The sequence below is a fragment of the Lates calcarifer genome, linkage group LG6 (assembly GCF_001640805.2).
Source record: "Lates calcarifer isolate ASB-BC8 linkage group LG6, TLL_Latcal_v3, whole genome shotgun sequence".
Classification (NCBI taxonomy): domain Eukaryota; kingdom Metazoa; phylum Chordata; class Actinopteri; family Centropomidae; genus Lates; species Lates calcarifer.
The window spans coordinates 13250612-13267193 of NC_066838.1; the positions used below are offsets into that span (position 1 = coordinate 13250612).

At 41.7% G+C, this 16582-nt stretch overlaps 2 protein-coding genes across 2 annotated transcripts in view; one reads left to right on the forward strand and one right to left on the reverse strand.

Annotated features, from left to right (window-relative positions):
• On the reverse strand, positions 1 to 1825 carry birc5b (baculoviral IAP repeat containing 5b). Its single transcript, XM_018666115.2, has 4 exons — positions 1585 to 1825; positions 707 to 816; positions 273 to 390; positions 1 to 199 (listed from the first exon to the last, which is right to left on the reverse strand). Exons 1-4 carry the CDS (start codon positions 1708 to 1710, stop codon positions 110 to 112), a joined length of 444 nt encoding a protein of 147 aa, XP_018521631.1. The 5' UTR covers positions 1711 to 1825; the 3' UTR covers positions 1 to 109.
• Positions 1826 to 9980: 8155 nt separating this feature from the next.
• znf385a (zinc finger protein 385A) overlaps positions 9981 to 16582 on the forward strand; it is a 55043-nt gene continuing 48441 nt past the window's right edge. The window contains exon 1 of the mRNA XM_018666110.2: positions 9981 to 10661. Coding sequence (XP_018521626.1) covers positions 10652 to 10661 — 10 coding nt within the window. The 5' untranslated portion in view covers positions 9981 to 10651. The remainder of the gene's footprint in view (positions 10662 to 16582) is intronic.

The window sequence follows — 16582 nt, forward strand, 5'->3', positions numbered from 1 at the left end:
TCCACAAAACTTTATTTTTTAAACTGCCATTGCATCAAACTGCTGAGTTAAGAATACATGCTCTTGCTACACCTTTAAGATAAGTATGGCAATAAAATTACAATTTCAGTCATATGGAATCCAACTGAGATTTAAGGCTCGCAAGTGTATGGTCTATGTCATCCCGCAAATATGCCATCTTCTTATGACAAACCTTTCTCTAGAAAAAGAAAAAGATAGACATGGAACAACAACTGCACACAACTGAGATATTGACAAATAATGAGACTTACAATGTAGACCTTTAGCCTCTCCTTTTCCATGTGGAAGAATTCAGCCACAGTTAGCTCAGTGAAGTCTTTCTTCATGGTTAAGAATCCACAGTTAGGGGAGCGTTTTGCATGTTCAGTCCTGTGCAGAGAAAAAGCTCAGTGCTGATCAAGATTAAGAAACAGCTGCATCCAAGTAGGATTTTTTTTTAATGTGGCAGCCATCTTTTCTTTACACCATGATTTCATTCATTGGTTCATTTTCACCATGTCAAAATTAATCCCTTAATGGCTATTGGTAACACTTGGTTATGAGTAAAACAGATTCAAAGACCTTCAGATCTGAAGCTACCGTACCCTCTTACACTACCAGCATCATATTCTTCAGTGACTCAAAACCTATATGAAGGTAGATAAGGTAATGATAAGAGCCTGAGGAAGTTAACATGTTTTCTTACCAAGGATCATCATCTGGCTCCCAACCTTCAAGCTCAATCAGACAAAAGAAACAGCAGACAACATCAGGTTCATTCTCACTGGGGCAGTGGACAAACCCAGCCTTGGCCATCTACACAGAAAAACAACAACAGTCACTTTAATGTCTGACATATTTTCTTACAGACTACTATAAAATAAAATCCAAGCAATGAATTAAGGAATTTTATGAGCTGATAACTCAATGACAAAGATGACAAGTGCGATAAAAGAACAAAAGGCCAGAGCTGAAGGAAGAGGAGTGTCAATGAGAATTAAACCAGAAGACAATCTCCTTTTGGCTCTTGGGAGGGCAATGAGCTGGTAACATGGCATATAGTGTTGCTCATCAAGTGAGGTGTCAGCAGCCCATCCATCATGACAAGACAAGGATGAGCAAAGGGAAGGGTCTGGGTACTAGACATCTGATGCAATGAAACTGAATCTGGCACCTGCTTAAGCGTAAATCACAACCTGTCACAGTCTTGGATAAAAAGCTATGGTATAAAGTTGTTGTGTAAACAGGGTTGGTGCAGACTAATTGATAATTATTCTCATAAGCTGTAGTCATATACTATGTAGGTTAATATAAATTTGGTTGTATTCTGAAGTGTGTAAGAGTTGTCTGACACATCCTGACTGAAATTAGAGGAAACATAAGACAAATGAGCCCAGTCTGACTTCATGCAGGCCTGGTCTCACCTAGTTAGCACCCTCCGTGTAGACAAATTCTGCTCTTGATAAAATACGTTGTGCCACTGCACTGTCAAAATGTATAATCAATCATAAATGTTTTTTTTTTTTTTTTAATAATTATTCAACAAGTGTTCTGAAGCATCAACACTTCATCAGGACATCTTACCTTTTCAGGTGTGCAGTTACATCCCTCTCTGAATGGCCAATCAGAAAAGCTTTGTTCACGTAAATCATAATTGTACATTTTGTCATAAGAGCAAAACCTGGTTTTCAACACATCCAGGTTGGCCATATCTTCACACAAAACCAGGCTCAAACCAGGTTGTATCTAATTCATACTGTCAGCACTGAGGTTGATATATACTGACTGGCCTGCACGCTTCTACAGGTGCTTTCAGTTTGGGCTGATCATATTCTGCTCAGGTTGAAGGTGGGCGGGGCTGCAATGGGAAGTGAGGTCACCTGACTCCATCTAGAGGTCTAATCTGGCTAAGTACAGCAGGGCCAAGTTGTTGCCATATTTTTACTATCAAACTGTTTTTTTTTTAATTTTTCTTAGCTATTTCTCAGTTCATTTACACTGTAAATGTGTCTACTTGCATGACAACTACAAGTCAGTCTGTTGTAGTGCTTCACTATATTTTTTCATGTAGCAAAACACAAGCCGAATGTTTGTTTGTTCCACCTACTACAAGAACTACACCAGGATGTATGTAGGATGTCTGATAAGTTGAAAATATACAACAGAGATAATATAATAAATAGTGCAAAAGTATATTTTAGTACAAATGAATCCAGCAATTACAACACTTTCTTCCTAAAGGCCCTCATATATGAACTTCTACATGGTTTTTAACTCAAGTCAAGATCCAGGTACATAGCAGGGCAGAGCTGTGAGGCCATCATTGTACCTGGGACTATAATGTGCAATCTTGTTACACAAGGCAAAATGGGGGAACTTGACTCCCCCTGTTGGCAATTGAGAGAAATGTCAAGATGCTGTTTGCTAAAGAGTACCACCTAATTTCTTTTGTCCTGTCTCATTATATAATGAGTGATCCAAAAAGGAGTGTAAGTCTGTGATGACATATTGATTTATTTTACTCTGCTCTTTCCTAATTGTCAAAGAAACAGCTACTATGAAAAAATGTAGCATGTTATCCACTCAATCACAGATTTGTAAGTATATGGATAGGTGACTACAAAGACACAGAAACAATCATGTGTTCTTATTGACACAAACCTTTCAGATTTACAGCTTATAATGGAGGAATTTGGGGAAAAAAGTGAACAAAGACATAGTGCCCAGAAAACCAATTGTGGTGTACACTTTAGTAGTGTGCTTATTACTGTGAAAGACAGGGACAGTCCTGGTCTGCAGTGTGCTCCTGTAACACTACCCCTCAGGCCCCTTGGTGCTGAAATGTGCTTACAACTGTAAACTGCTGTCCTTTTCCCCTCCTAACCTTATCTTCCTGCAGAGTGCCCGTGGGAGTGCTGAGACGCAGTATGCCTGTTTATGAGGCTGAGAATGTATGATTTTTATACAGTGTGTATCACACTCTGATAGTTGGCAGCCATGTGAATGGTGATGCTGTGTAAGGGCTTATTGAGACACTAAGTCTGGAGTGAATTGGACATATACTATACATCTGATGACGTGTTAGAGTGGCTCCGATAGGCCTGTATGGTGGGTGGCTGCTTACTGCAGACACTGCAGAATAACATCTACTTCAGAATTTCTGCATGTGTATGTTACTGTTGTCTCTCAGCATTTTTCCATACAATGAATTTTTTTGCTGTTTTTCTCAACATTCACTGTTTCTCTCAACATTGCTGCGACCATGGGTGTGACGTTAACCTGTTTGCCCTGCTTCATTCTCAGGTTTTGTGCTGAAAGTGGCCAAATAGTGTGTTTTACCTGTGAAAACTTTTATGTAGTTGAGAGCTTCAGTAACAAAGACCCATAACGGTTGTATATGGAGGTTTAAGAATTTGCTTTGTTACTTTTCCTCATGTAATGGGTGGTCCTTCATGAGAGACAGTTGGAATCTGTGCCATGCGCTGTACTACAAATCATCTTTTCATGGGTTGATGTTTCTCTTAATTCTGTTACTGTGCCTCGCTTTTATTCCTCATGCCTTCATTGACATTTGACTCCCTTTCCTCCCCTTCAAGCCTCCTTGCCACAGCCTTCAACTCTCTGCTCTCTCCTTCCTCCTGACACAACTGCCCTCACTTATTAAGGTCTGCCACGATTAGCTGCTGGAATCTCCTGCTCCAGCTTTGTTTTCACACAGGGCTGTGAGTGAGTTAGGGGGAGGGAGGGAGGGAGAGGGTAGGATGTAGAGAGGTGAAGGGGAGGTGATAGAAGCAGTGTGTTTGTGGTCTCTATTTCCACATGTCCTTTACTTTGCCACCACGGGCATGAGGCTACGTTGTTTGCATACACATCTCTTGGAATCTTTTCGAATTAACGAGAACAGTTGAGGATCATTCCAGTCATTTTTTTTGCACCTGAAGAGCCTCGGCCTGTTTCACGCTGGGAAGGAGTTGGCAGAAGAAATTGTTGTCTTTCAGTGTGCCTGTATAAGGTTGGAGATTGGACTCACTCAGTAAGAGCAACAGGAGGACTACAGTTGCAATCGATGTGGAGCACAGGTAAGAAATCAAACTTATTGCCATCTACTGCCACTGTATCTGTCCGTTTCCATTTAAAATGACCCAGTTCTGTCTTTATGAGGAGGAAGAAATACATCCAGTACACTGGGCATCTTTTTGTGGTGATTATTATGTGGGTTGTTGCTGATATAAATATACTTTGGTGCAGTGCAAACATAACTTTATTTCAGTGAATGATTAGACACATATGTGTATGTGCGTGCATGTACGTGTAAGTGATTGATCTTTACTCCTGGCTCAAATATATACATGGGCCACAGAGCTGACAACTGTCCTGACAGCTCCACCTGTCTTCTGCTGCCCTCACACCCAGACTGAACACCCACATTTGGGCGAAGCTGATCTTATCTTGTGTGTGTGCTTGCTTACATGCAGTAGTCTATGTGTGTGTGTGTGTGTGTGTGTGTGTGTATGTTTGCATGTAAGTAATAAGAAAGTAATAAGATAAACATGAGATTGTGTTTAATGAGTACACAAAGGAGACTAAATTTTGTAGCAGGGATGTGATTGACCCTTGAGATTTTTTTCCACCTGCCACATCACCCTCAGCCAAGGAATGTCAGAGCTTTAGAAATAGACTGTGATCTAAGGAGAAAACAATTACGTCAAATTGTCATGTTCTAAAATACACAAAGCATTGTGTAATAATGACTAGAAATCCATCTCATAAGATCAGCATAACAGAAATTATTGTTGCAGTATATTTCAGCACATATGAACAGCAAGCAGTTATACAAAGAAAATGTGTGATCTGAATGTGGTTGGAAAGAAAGACGCCCTGTCCTCTGTTGCTGGTGTAAAAATGTCAAGGATGTGTGAGAGTGTGACAGTCAACATCAACATTCTCCGTCTCTGTAGGCAGGCGTGGATTCACAGGACAGGCACACCCACCTGTGCACACACGTCCGCAAATCCTCGCAAAACCCACAGTCTCTATTTCTTGTTTCCCTCTGTCCCTCTCTCTACATTCAATTACATTACAAAAAAAAAAACATGTTACTGAAGCACAAACATAGACGTATGTAATGAAATAACTGGCAGCTCAGAATGCTTAAATAAAGACACTTCGAATTGGGAGAAGAAAGTGGGAAAATTCTTCTTTTTATTAAAATAAATAAAAAAATATGTCTTCTTTGATTTCTTGTTGTTATTTATCACAAGCAGTTATATATTCTTTTGCTAGCTCCATCTGATGAGTAGTTTTAGTAAGCTCTTCTTCTGAATGAGAAGGAAAATAATTGATTCCACGGGGTGAATTTAGGAAAAATGTAATGTCTGTTTTTGTCATATTGGGTCTTGGGCATTTTATTAGAAAATTGACTTCTGTTCTCCACTATCTCCATTTCATGTCACCCACAGCATTGTTTCTGACAACTGTTTTCTAAGCAACAAAAATCCCATTTCATTTGTAACAATCAAAACACAGTGAGTGCATCCTGATTTATTGAAGTCTTTCCTGGGGGAAAAAGAATGCCCAGGAAACATACTGTACAGCCAGCCACATTTCCTGCACATATCCACATTTGATCAATAGTCTAAATTTAGTGAGATGATTATCCCTCACAGTTGCAAACTGATATGCTTAACTGTCAGACTTGCAGGCTCAGGCCAATTCAAGGGGAATGCAGAGGTCCTTTTGCTCATATTGAGATGACTTACTTGTTGTGTGCCATTCATGCTCTTAAATTAAGAGTCTTAATGATGCCAGTAGATGGAATGTGTGCCATGACAGGCTCATTACTTGGTATATATAGAGATGATTGCTTTCCTATAAAGTTATCTACGGTTTCATAGTCTAATGGGCTGTGATTTATTGTCTGTTAGCTTAAGTAAATGCTTTGCCACATTATGAGGGGAAGTAAAAGTATGCTTCCTGACACTTGCCTGGCCCCCTCACCTTTGACCTTCATAGGCAGTCTCTAAATTCACCACCACAGTGCCAGGAGACACCCAATGCATGATATATGACCTAGGTGCAGAGTCTGTCGCAAGTGAAATCCTTTTCATTACATCATGCAAGCAGATTTTAGAAGAAGGAAAAGGGCAAACTAACATTTCTGGAAAGTCACAAAATGCCTGCAGGCCCAGGCTCATGAAATATGACTTGAATTTATGATCCACGAAAGCTGCATTTTAACACTGTGTTTGAGCCATTGTGAGGAGGTGAATTAGAGTCTATCTGGCAGATTTCAGTGAGTTTAGATTTACTGTGTGTCTCCCCTGCAGGAAAGAATGAGGAAGACAGATCATAGCATTATATGACTGTTGGAGTTTGATGTGCTCTCTTACTCAGGTTTGATGTATCTCTCACAAACTACTGCTACACATCAGCTTGCTAAGTCCTTATAAGTCCTTCATATTCAGCAGTCATTCCTTTCACATTCGACCTGCTGTGCTCAGGCTCTCTGCACTTTGCCTAATTCACCATTCTGCCAATAAAAACATTTCCAGTAATGATACTGGCATCAGCTGCTTTGTCAAGTTTGTTGTAAACTGTAGATTGCTTTATGCTCAAGTAAGGTATTTCTGATTCGGCCTGACAGGCCATCAATACTATACCAGCTGTGTCTCATGTCTGTCTGGTCTGGTTCCCTTATTTACCCCCTGTGTGTTGACATGGCTGTGGGAACATACTAGCCTCTCAGTTTACATGGGATCATTTTTCAGTATGGAACTTCCAATCTGGTAATAGCATTGCTTAAACTGGAATACTACGACAGATAACCAGTGTCTGTTTATGGGGTATTCATTTCATGTTGACAGGCTAACACCAGTAGAGGGCACCATAGGTTAACCAGTAATCACTATCACGCTCAGAAGTGGTGTCCAGTATATAGAGTCCCCTTTTTGCTTAATACTATGTGTGTGCGTACAATTGTATTGATCCAATTGTGGAGCCTCATCTTCAGTCTTCTGACAAAAGCTGGTCCTCACAAGGTCAACCACTTACTTTAGAGTTAAAACTTTTCAGGTTTCAGTCAGAATTAAGCTCAGGTTACAGTTAGGATAAGGGTTGGGGTTAGGTATCTGGTACTGAAGGTCAAGGTTGGGATATGCCTCAGGGGAATGAGTGTGAATCAAATCAGTGTTCTAACAAGTACTCTTACCGTGGAGTGAGAAAATCATATATGTTAGTTGAATCCATTGGTCTTCCTCAGCCTTGATGTCATCTTATAGGGTGGCCCTGAGGCGCAAAACACAATAACATTACACACAGCACTACAACAACATTATCACAATATCACAGAAAACAACAACATTTTAGAAAACCTAACCACAGGAAGTGAAGGAAGTCCTATTCACTTTTCCCATAGACAGTGCTATGCGACTCCCAGTTGGAGCACAGTCCTTTCTATTTTTTTATTTTGGTTTGTCAGATGTTGTGAAGTTTTAACCTCAGAGGCAAAAAGAATACAGTGTTCAATTGGCACGCTCAGTTCATTAATTCCAACAGATTTTTTTTGGTTAGGTCAGCTGAACATGTAAAAACAGAAAAGCATCAAGTATACAGTCCAACATACATGAATAAAAATAAATGAAGGGTTAGAACGGGGCAGTTCTTTTAAAGAAAATTCAATTTTCTCTATAACTGGTTCCAAATTACACATTTCTTACGTCTTAGGAAATGATGTGGGAATGATGGACCTGTAAAATAAAGTGGCAACATTTATTCTATTTTTACCTCTGGCAATTCAAGTGGACGGCAAATGAAATAATGTCAGTTCATTATTCATTTAAAATATTCCCCTAGTGGCCACTTAACACGAGTCCCATAATGACCTCCCATTCAGAGGTGATAGAGGTCAGCACATCATCTTCAGAATGATTGATCTGTAGCCAGTGGCAAACAAAGGGGCCTAATAACCCAATTTCCTTCCCTCTTTCCTCTCTCTTCTTCCAGTTTCTCTCCATCACCCCTCTGTTCACATACCTGTCCAAAAAATGCCATCTGTCCTCCCCTCCGGTGGCCCTCACCCCAACCCTGTCTCCTGTCTCCTTTCCTCTGCCCTGCCCTGCCTCCCTCTTCTTTCCTATGGATGATACAGGATATCCCTGCTCTGGTTTCACCCTCTCATCATGACATCCATTAAAGTGGCGCTGGGCCCTGGGCCCCCGTTGGCCCGACAGCACATTAGCACTCGGACCATTGAACGCCAACAAGGACCGTCTCTGAATTATTGATACCAACACAACTAATGAGGAAACCCTATCTCAGCTCTTTTGCTGACACACAAACACACACACACAGATGCTCATGGAAGGACTGGCATGCATAGCTGTAACTATTGTTCCAGCTGCTAGCGTCCCATTTTTAAAAACTTAATATTCTCAGCGCTCAGCCCATTTACTGCAGATATGATGTGTGTTTGATCCACAGACTCACTGGGTCAAATTCCTTTTCTAATCTGTCCATTTGTCTTTTTGCATCGTAAGATGTTTGGCCCATATTTGCCACTTTCTCACTTCATCATTTGTGTATGATAAACTACTATAGGTGTGGTGGCAGAGGTGAAAGCAGGATGATTTCTGTGCACCTTAGCTGGGAGCTACCATATGTTCCGTAACACCAGCAGCTTTTAGTCAGTGGATTTTACCCAAATTTACAATCTGTTAGAATTTGTGTGGGTGTTTGTGGTCCCTACGTCTGCCAGTGTTTACATACAATGGATTAAATGTGTGCAATGGAGCTGCTGTGCAGAGAGGTATTGGAGGTGTCAGCCAGCCTCCTTAGTATTCACTCCAACACCCTGTGACTCACAGCCTCAGCCTGAGAGCGTGAGAAGGGGGGGGGCGTAGAGATAGAACAGAGAAAGAGAAAGAGAGAGCAGGACAAGAGGAGGCACTATGAACATCAGGCAGCGTTTTCTGTAGCCCCAGGCTCACGTGTTTGTATCTGTGTGTTTGCAAGCATGCCTGCCCAAGGGGATTAATTTTTTGACAGCTTTGTTAAGCCTTCTTTTAAGCGCTGAGCTTCTCAATAACGTTGTGGCTGTGTGATTTTCAAAAGGTCCCTCTCTCTCTCTTTCTACCGTTCCTGTGATTCCTCTCTACTGGGGAAACTGGGGAGAGAGAGAGAGAGAAGCAGAGAGTGGTCCTCGCACATGACAGCATGGTGTTTGAGTGGCTTCTTGGTTTGAAGGAAGTGGACCATAAGAAGCTGGCTGTGAAGCTCCTCTTCAATTAGTGACTGCATAGCTCTGGTCCACAGTTTAATTCTCTGCAGCCCTTCTCCTGTGTCCGGCTCTGTCTGTCTTTGTCTCTGTATTCCATCCTCCCGGTCGTCTCTTCTTGTCACTCCACGTCTCTTCATCCCTCTGTCAGTTTGTATTTAGTTTAATCTCTGCCCCTCCTTCTTCTGTTTCCTCCGCTCTGTCGCTTTCTATTTCATCTCTTCTTTTTGCTTGCCACCCCCCCAGCCCCCACTCCCAGTCTAAATTCCATCCCTTTGACGAAAACACAGGGGTTGATAAAATGTGTAACCTTGTCTGGGCAGGTTAAGAGACGGAGGGAGAAAAAGGGAGAGAGTCAGAGCCACACAGATAAAAGGTTAATCCTTTAACAAGTCCACATACAGTTTGGGGGGGGGGGGTAATGAACAACAAATGCAATAAACAGATCTGACAATCAGGATCTTGTGCGGGGAAGATGGGTGAGGAGAATGTGGGAAAATCATAGGGAGAAACAGTGGTTGTGGGGGGGGGGACGGCATTTTCAGTCAAGCTCTGTCTCTCCTTCATGACTTCCACTCTGCATGATGACAAGTGTCTGCCGCTGTTCCCATTGGTTGAGGCTGCCACCAATCAGAGCAGAGGCATGTAAGGTGCCTTTAGGTTATACCCAACCCCAAAAACAAGAAGCAGAGAGAGAGAGAGAAAGCAAGAGTGGAAAAGGGAGTGTGTGTTTTTATAGAGAGAGACCAAAGCAAAGCGCCGTCTTTACAGTGCATTGAAGACCTTCACTCTGAAGCTCCTTGTGAAATGATACAGTTGAGAAGAAACTGCTTGTCAGCTGTTTGCTGAAGACCACTGCAATTCCTCCTGGCTGCTGTGGAGAAGAAGATCTTGGCTCTGTAGCCACCTCCTGTGATTGGCTGTCACACTTTAGGCTCCCCCCCCCTCCTCTCTCTGATTCCCCTCTTTTCTCTCTCTCTCTCTCTCTCTCTGTCTCCCCTCTGTTTCTAACCCCCTCCATACTGTCCTCAGGCTTACCTGAGCCACAACTGCAGAAACGCTGGACCCCCTCCTCCACACGCATTCACACACACACAATCTCTCCTCTCTCTCTCTCTCTCACACACACACACACACACACGCACAGCTTTTCACCTGGAGAGGGCAGGCGCAAGGGACGACATGTGCAGCAGCAGCAGCAACAGCAGCAGCAGTCTCTCCTCACATCTAGCGCTGCCTCTCTGAGTTGCCTCTTTCTGGAGAGTGGAGAGGAACTCTGAAAAGAGATTTTGGAGCCATTGTCCCTTGGCAAAACCAGGAGAGACAGGGACAGTTGAGGGATCACTTGTCAACCCAGGGATACCAAAGGCAACACACAACATGATTTTGGGTGAGTTGTTTTTTTTTTTTTTTTTTTTTGTTTCTTTTTTTTTTGGTGCATGGGATTTTGGAGAGGTCAGTCATGTTGTTGGATCACTAATCCCTACTTAAACTTGGCCACCAGCAGCTCTTTATTAATAGTGTGCTCTGCTTGGTTTCCATTCCACATAGACATTTGTCAATACTGAGCGCAGCCTGGGATGAACCCTTAAATCATGGTTAGTGTGTGTAATTACAATAATAGTGTGCCATTAATATGGCAGGTGTGAGTGATGACATGGAAGGTCAAAGTGTTTGGAGCTGGACTGTATCATCTGTATGTGGGCTGTTTGGTCACATGACCAGGCTCCACCATTGTCACATCCTGCTAGCAGAGGTGAAGTGACAAATATTGCTTCATACTAACCTATGGATAACTATTCAAATGCAAAAATGTATACAACTACTTGGTGCAAAATTAAAGTGAATATTTCTTCAGGAAATTTGTTACACTAGTATCCATTTCCTATGTAACCTTTCCTTATAGCCATCCTAATCAATGACGAGCAAACAGGTCATCACACAAGAGGCCCTTTTATAAAGAAAAACATAAAAGGATTCAGTCCTTTGCTTGCAGCACGATATAGCCTTTTGTTATTATACAGGGTTGATCTGTTGTGAGTCAGCCAGCGCTTTCTTCTTTAGTATTCTGGTCTCATATTGGCTATGTCTGAGAGAGTGGATTCTGTGTGGTCTCTGTGCTCTACGTAGTCAGCTTGTACATTCATACAGAGGATGGGAGCTTGCCTGGATGTATGGATATGATAGGAAGAGCATGTGTGTATGAGTTTGTGTGTATTTAATAAGCAACGCAGTGCGTGTCAGCTTGTGAAAGTGTTCTAGAGTCTTCTAATTTCTGTATGGTTGTGTCCGTGAGACTGTGTGTGGTTATTGTTCATGCGTTTGTTTTAAGTGTGTATGTGTTGCTATGTGCTCTGCTGCCAGAGAGGCCACTTTGTTTTAACGCATGCCTGGGCTGATTCAGGCGCAGCTCTGCTCCTCTGCTCTCCCGGCAGGCATGTTTTTCAGGCAGACATCTCTAATGATTATGGGGAGTCATGTAGCGTGAGGTGTGCAAGTTTGAAGTGTGCATGGTGAAGAAAATGTATTCCCGTGAGCTAAAGGCTCCAAGCAAGTTATTAAAGTTCATGTCTATGAAATGACTGTTCGATGGGGAACTTTCTCACTCTCTCAAGTTTTTCTTTTGTTCGTTTTTTAATTAGATCTGTGTCATTTTGTGCCTGTGTCTGTTTTCGCATGGGCTGTACATTTCCAGTTAATGCAGCTGGTCAAAAGTGAACAATTCCCTGACTTCAGCCTCATTTAACAGTTAGACAAGCACTGTCTTGATCAGCTTGCAGGTGGTAGCAGTTCCCGTAAATGATATTTGGTCAGGACGTGTTAACAGCAGCATTAACCTTCAGCTACAGCTGTGCCACGGTAACAGAGTAATGGTTTTAGCTTAGGGTTGTTATTACAGTGGGTCTATTTTAACTGTTTGTCACAAAAATTGTAGTAGGAGTAATAAAATATGGAATGTGACTTCTGTTGTGCAGTACCATGTTTCCTGTCTTTATAGGAACACAGAATGCCGTTAGTATCAGCTCACTACTCTGTACAGCAGGTATTTACAGCAGATCAAGTGGTGTTTAAACAGCGATAATGTACTGTGGCTCAGAAATGTTTTTCTTCACGTCTAATGATCTGTTAAAAAAAAAAAAAATCTTCTCCCTTCACACCATCTGCCAAAAACACTGACCTAGACTCCTCCTTATTAAGTTGTCAGTCAGATAGGTATCTTCCATTATTTCTGTCTGAACATTGAGATTTTCCAGTGCCTAACATTCTGCTCCATTTGCATGATGATGTGGCTGCTGAGCGATTTGACATTTCTGGTTTCTTCCCCTGAAAAGGGTAATGTCATTGTAATGACCTTTACAGTTCTGGCGCTGGCTGATCTGGACCTCCAATCAGCAAATTTCCTGATTCAGCCCACTGATATAAATCTGCAAGGTTGTGATAACATATCTCTGACAAACGGCAATGTATATCATTTTTAAAAAATTAGCTTGTGAAATATGAATGGCACACATATGCCTATGAAAACTGAATGCATCACTAGCTGTGTCTGTATGGCTATTAGTCTATTCCTGTCCTTTGTTTTGTATGACCTTGAGCAAACAACCTTTCTCAGTGCTGCTCTGTCCTTCATTCTGTATTCACAAATCCATGATAACCAGCTATGTAGGCACTTCGTGGCCCTGGCACAGGTCTTTGGCCGCTGTGATAGTGATGACAGTCCTGATGTTGATAATGGCAATGGATGTGTGGTTGTGCTGTACAGAGCACTCTATACAAAGCCGCGGGCAGCAAGCTTAGCTCTGCCTGACATGGGCTCTGCACCAAGTTAGGGGTATAAGGCTGCTGCTGATGCTGTGTGTGCTTGTGTATTAACATGAGAGCATGTCATCTGGACAGAGTACAGAGCAAAGCGATGAGAGAACAATGGCAAGCTAATAGAGAACATGATCACCAGGCTCCTGTTGACATAGAGTCTCGATTGACTGTGGTGTCATTGTGATCAGCCGCCATGTTGTGTAAAAAAAAAAAAAAAAAAAAACTCCTACGCTTCCAGCTCGCTGATGCCTGGAGGGAGCTCCCGGTATGGAATTTGCTTTTAAATATGAAACGTCTGTAACGTCTTCTCACTGTCACCCAAAATACAGCATTATGTGTGTGACAAGCATTCCTGGGACATTCCATTTTGTTAGCTTCATCTCAAAGTGTTTTTTGGGAGCTTCAGTCACAATCAGTTCATGTTGGGATGTTGTTTTATGTCTCGTCTGTCTTGTCTATTTGAGTCAGAGCTGACCTCCTGAGCTCAGGGCCATGCAGTCTATCTGTCTCCTTGTCTTTGTGTTTGTGTGCACACTCTGGCCTCATCTGTCTTCATAAAATGTGTCTCTCTGTTGACCTGTCTGCATAGCTATTGCTCATTCCATTCACCCAGCTCTTCGCACCCCCCTTCCTCTAAACCACCTGCACGCACTCACCTGGTTCCAGAGGTCAGCTCAAAGAGACACCTGAGAATATGTCTTTGAGTAGATCAGATCAGTTTTTCCCCTCCCTTTTCTCCATGACTGCTCTGCTCTCTTTGTTTATGTCAAAGTGACACAATAATTATAACTCCTTAATGAGCCAGACATTTGGTATGCATAGCACAGTACAGTCCCTTTAGGCTTCTTTGCATATCCAAGCTATAACTGGAATGCCTTATTACAGCTGAAACTTGAGAATTCTGCAGTGAATCATGTTGAACAAACTACGCACAGTTACTTCTTGATGCTTTGGCAATAGTGAGATATAAACTTCTATAAGTGAGTAGCAACTGTGAATGATTACTCTCATTAAATCACCCTGTAAACCTACTGCTAAATTGAATGGTCTGTTGTTTTAGTTAAAACTGAATGTGTGTTTTTCTAGCAAGCAAGTGGGACACTGGCTTCAAATTTCACCTTGTTGTTTTTGCAGAATATCCCGTTTCCTTTCAGTGGGAATATTTTTTCTGGCTAGCTGGAAGGATGACTATGACATAGCACTGTTTGATGAGATAGTCCACTGGACTTGACCCAGTTCACCTTTCAGCAGCTCCTCCATGCAGCAAGGTAGTCATTGATAAGACTTTTTCCCTAATCATAATTAGAATTTGCCACACATCTCAAGAGTGACCTGGGATGCAAGATTAACGCAACACTGTACATTGTGTGTGTGTAACTGTGAGTGTGAGAGTATGGACATTTACCTATGTGGTTGGGTAGAAGAAGCAGCAGTGGGAGCTCTCTTTCTCTTCTCTTTTCTTTCTCTACATCTGGTGGAGAAGACCCCTCAGTCAAAAAGACACTATAACAGGTCTCTTCCCTTCCTTCCCACCCTTCCTTGCTCCTCTCTATTGCTCCATTTGTTTATGCTGGAGTGACTCTGTGTCAGCAGGTTGTCAATATTGTCTGTAAGAGACTCTAATGAATAGGCCTGTTATTGGACTGGTGGGAAGGCAACCCATTGTGTCCGTGAGTGCATCTGTGTGTGTGTGTGTGTGTGTGGCCCATCAGCCTGTGTAGCACTGCAGAGCAGAGGGAGGTGGAGGTGTCTGTTCCTCTGACTCCCACTACTTCATTGGCCTCACTGCAGTGCCCTGTCAAAGACCATTCATTAAATGTAAAGTCCACAACGGCACAAGAGTGTGCATGGTTTCATTTTATGAATTACAATGATGAGGGTTTTTTTTTTAGTACGCAGACCACACACTAAATATAAATATCATGCAGTTTTTCAATATGTCCAACTTGAATAATATGTGCAGTTTATACACACACACACCAGCGCCGGCACCTGCCACCACTAGCAGCCCTGTGCTGTTGCTCTGTGAAGCACAAAAATGCACCTGTGTGTGATTATGGTGTCACATTAGTGCATTCAGCAAGGCAGCCTAGCTGACTACTTACTTGGAATCCTGGGGCTACAAGACACCTGGGAGTTGAAGCCTGGAAAATGTTCTGTATGCTTCAACAGTCACTCTGATCACAAAGTGGAAAGAGGTACAGATGAATCTCCACACTGCAGCTCTCTAGGGTTTGCACTGTTGCCTTTATCATGTGGAATATTTATTGTCATCTACTTCCCTGATGTCTTAACTCTAAATTTTTACTCTAATTCTGATATGAGTTATTGATCTTTTGCTTGTCATTTATGAGCTGTTTTGATTGATGTTCATGCTTTGTGACGTAGATCTGCTTGTGTATTTGGAAAGTAGTAATGAAGTGAATTATATATTTCCCATGACATAACACAGACACACACTTTTGCCCTCACAGGTTTTGGATTACTGTGTGTCAAATATTTGCCCCAATGAAAATCTGGAGAACAGAAGTCTAGCTTTATTATTAAATGCTTGCATTGCACCTAAGTGAGCACAACCTTCTTTTACTCTTCTTGCTATAACAGAAGACGCTCTGAGAGACTTAGGACAGTACTGTAAATATAGCATTCAGTTTGAATCCCTGTTTTTCTAATTCCTTTTATCATACATTACTGCATTGGTTCTATCTTTTATGCTTTATGTTTTGGCTTATTTTGTTATAGTGTTATAGCATGCTGTAGCTTGATCTGATTTTAATTTGCTGCCCTGTGCGAAGTACTTTGTAACTTGAGTTTTAAAAGCTGCTATATAATAATTCTAATCTTTATTGTCATTATTATAGTGATAGAGCACTAGTATTGGTACTGATTCTGTAAGTGAAATTTAGGGACTCAAATATAGACCACAGAGCAACAATGTATTTTTACATAATGAGGTTTAGTATTGCACATGTCATACAAGTGCAGGTGCAGTGTAAATATATGGAGAAACATATCCCGTACTGCTTCAAAGCATCCATGCTTGGCAAATTTTAAAAGGTCAACTACAGATTTTTCAATTGCATATAACATCTTTTAAAAATAAAATACATCACTCTGCTGATGCAGCGCTTGAAGCAGCTGGATGCTATCTCCCCCTTTATGGAAACATAGGAGATAAATGTTAAATTAATGTCTGATCCAGCCTTTGGGCTTTCTCTTTATCAATCAAGCTCATCAAATGTAAAAAGTCAAACGGTTTCATTGATCAGTTAATGTGATAGTTCAGTAACAGTGTGGGAAGGTGCATGAAATAACAATTTCCCAAACAGCAGCCAAGCATAAAAAGGTTGAGCAAAGCTAACGTTTGGCGGCGATAGATGTTGCATTAATCATGCCTGCTCTATTTCTGTGTGCTCAGAGGAGAAGATGGGTAGAAGAGGAGGGGGAAGAAAGAAAGAGAGAGAGAGAAAGGCAGACAGATAAAATGGAGTGAAA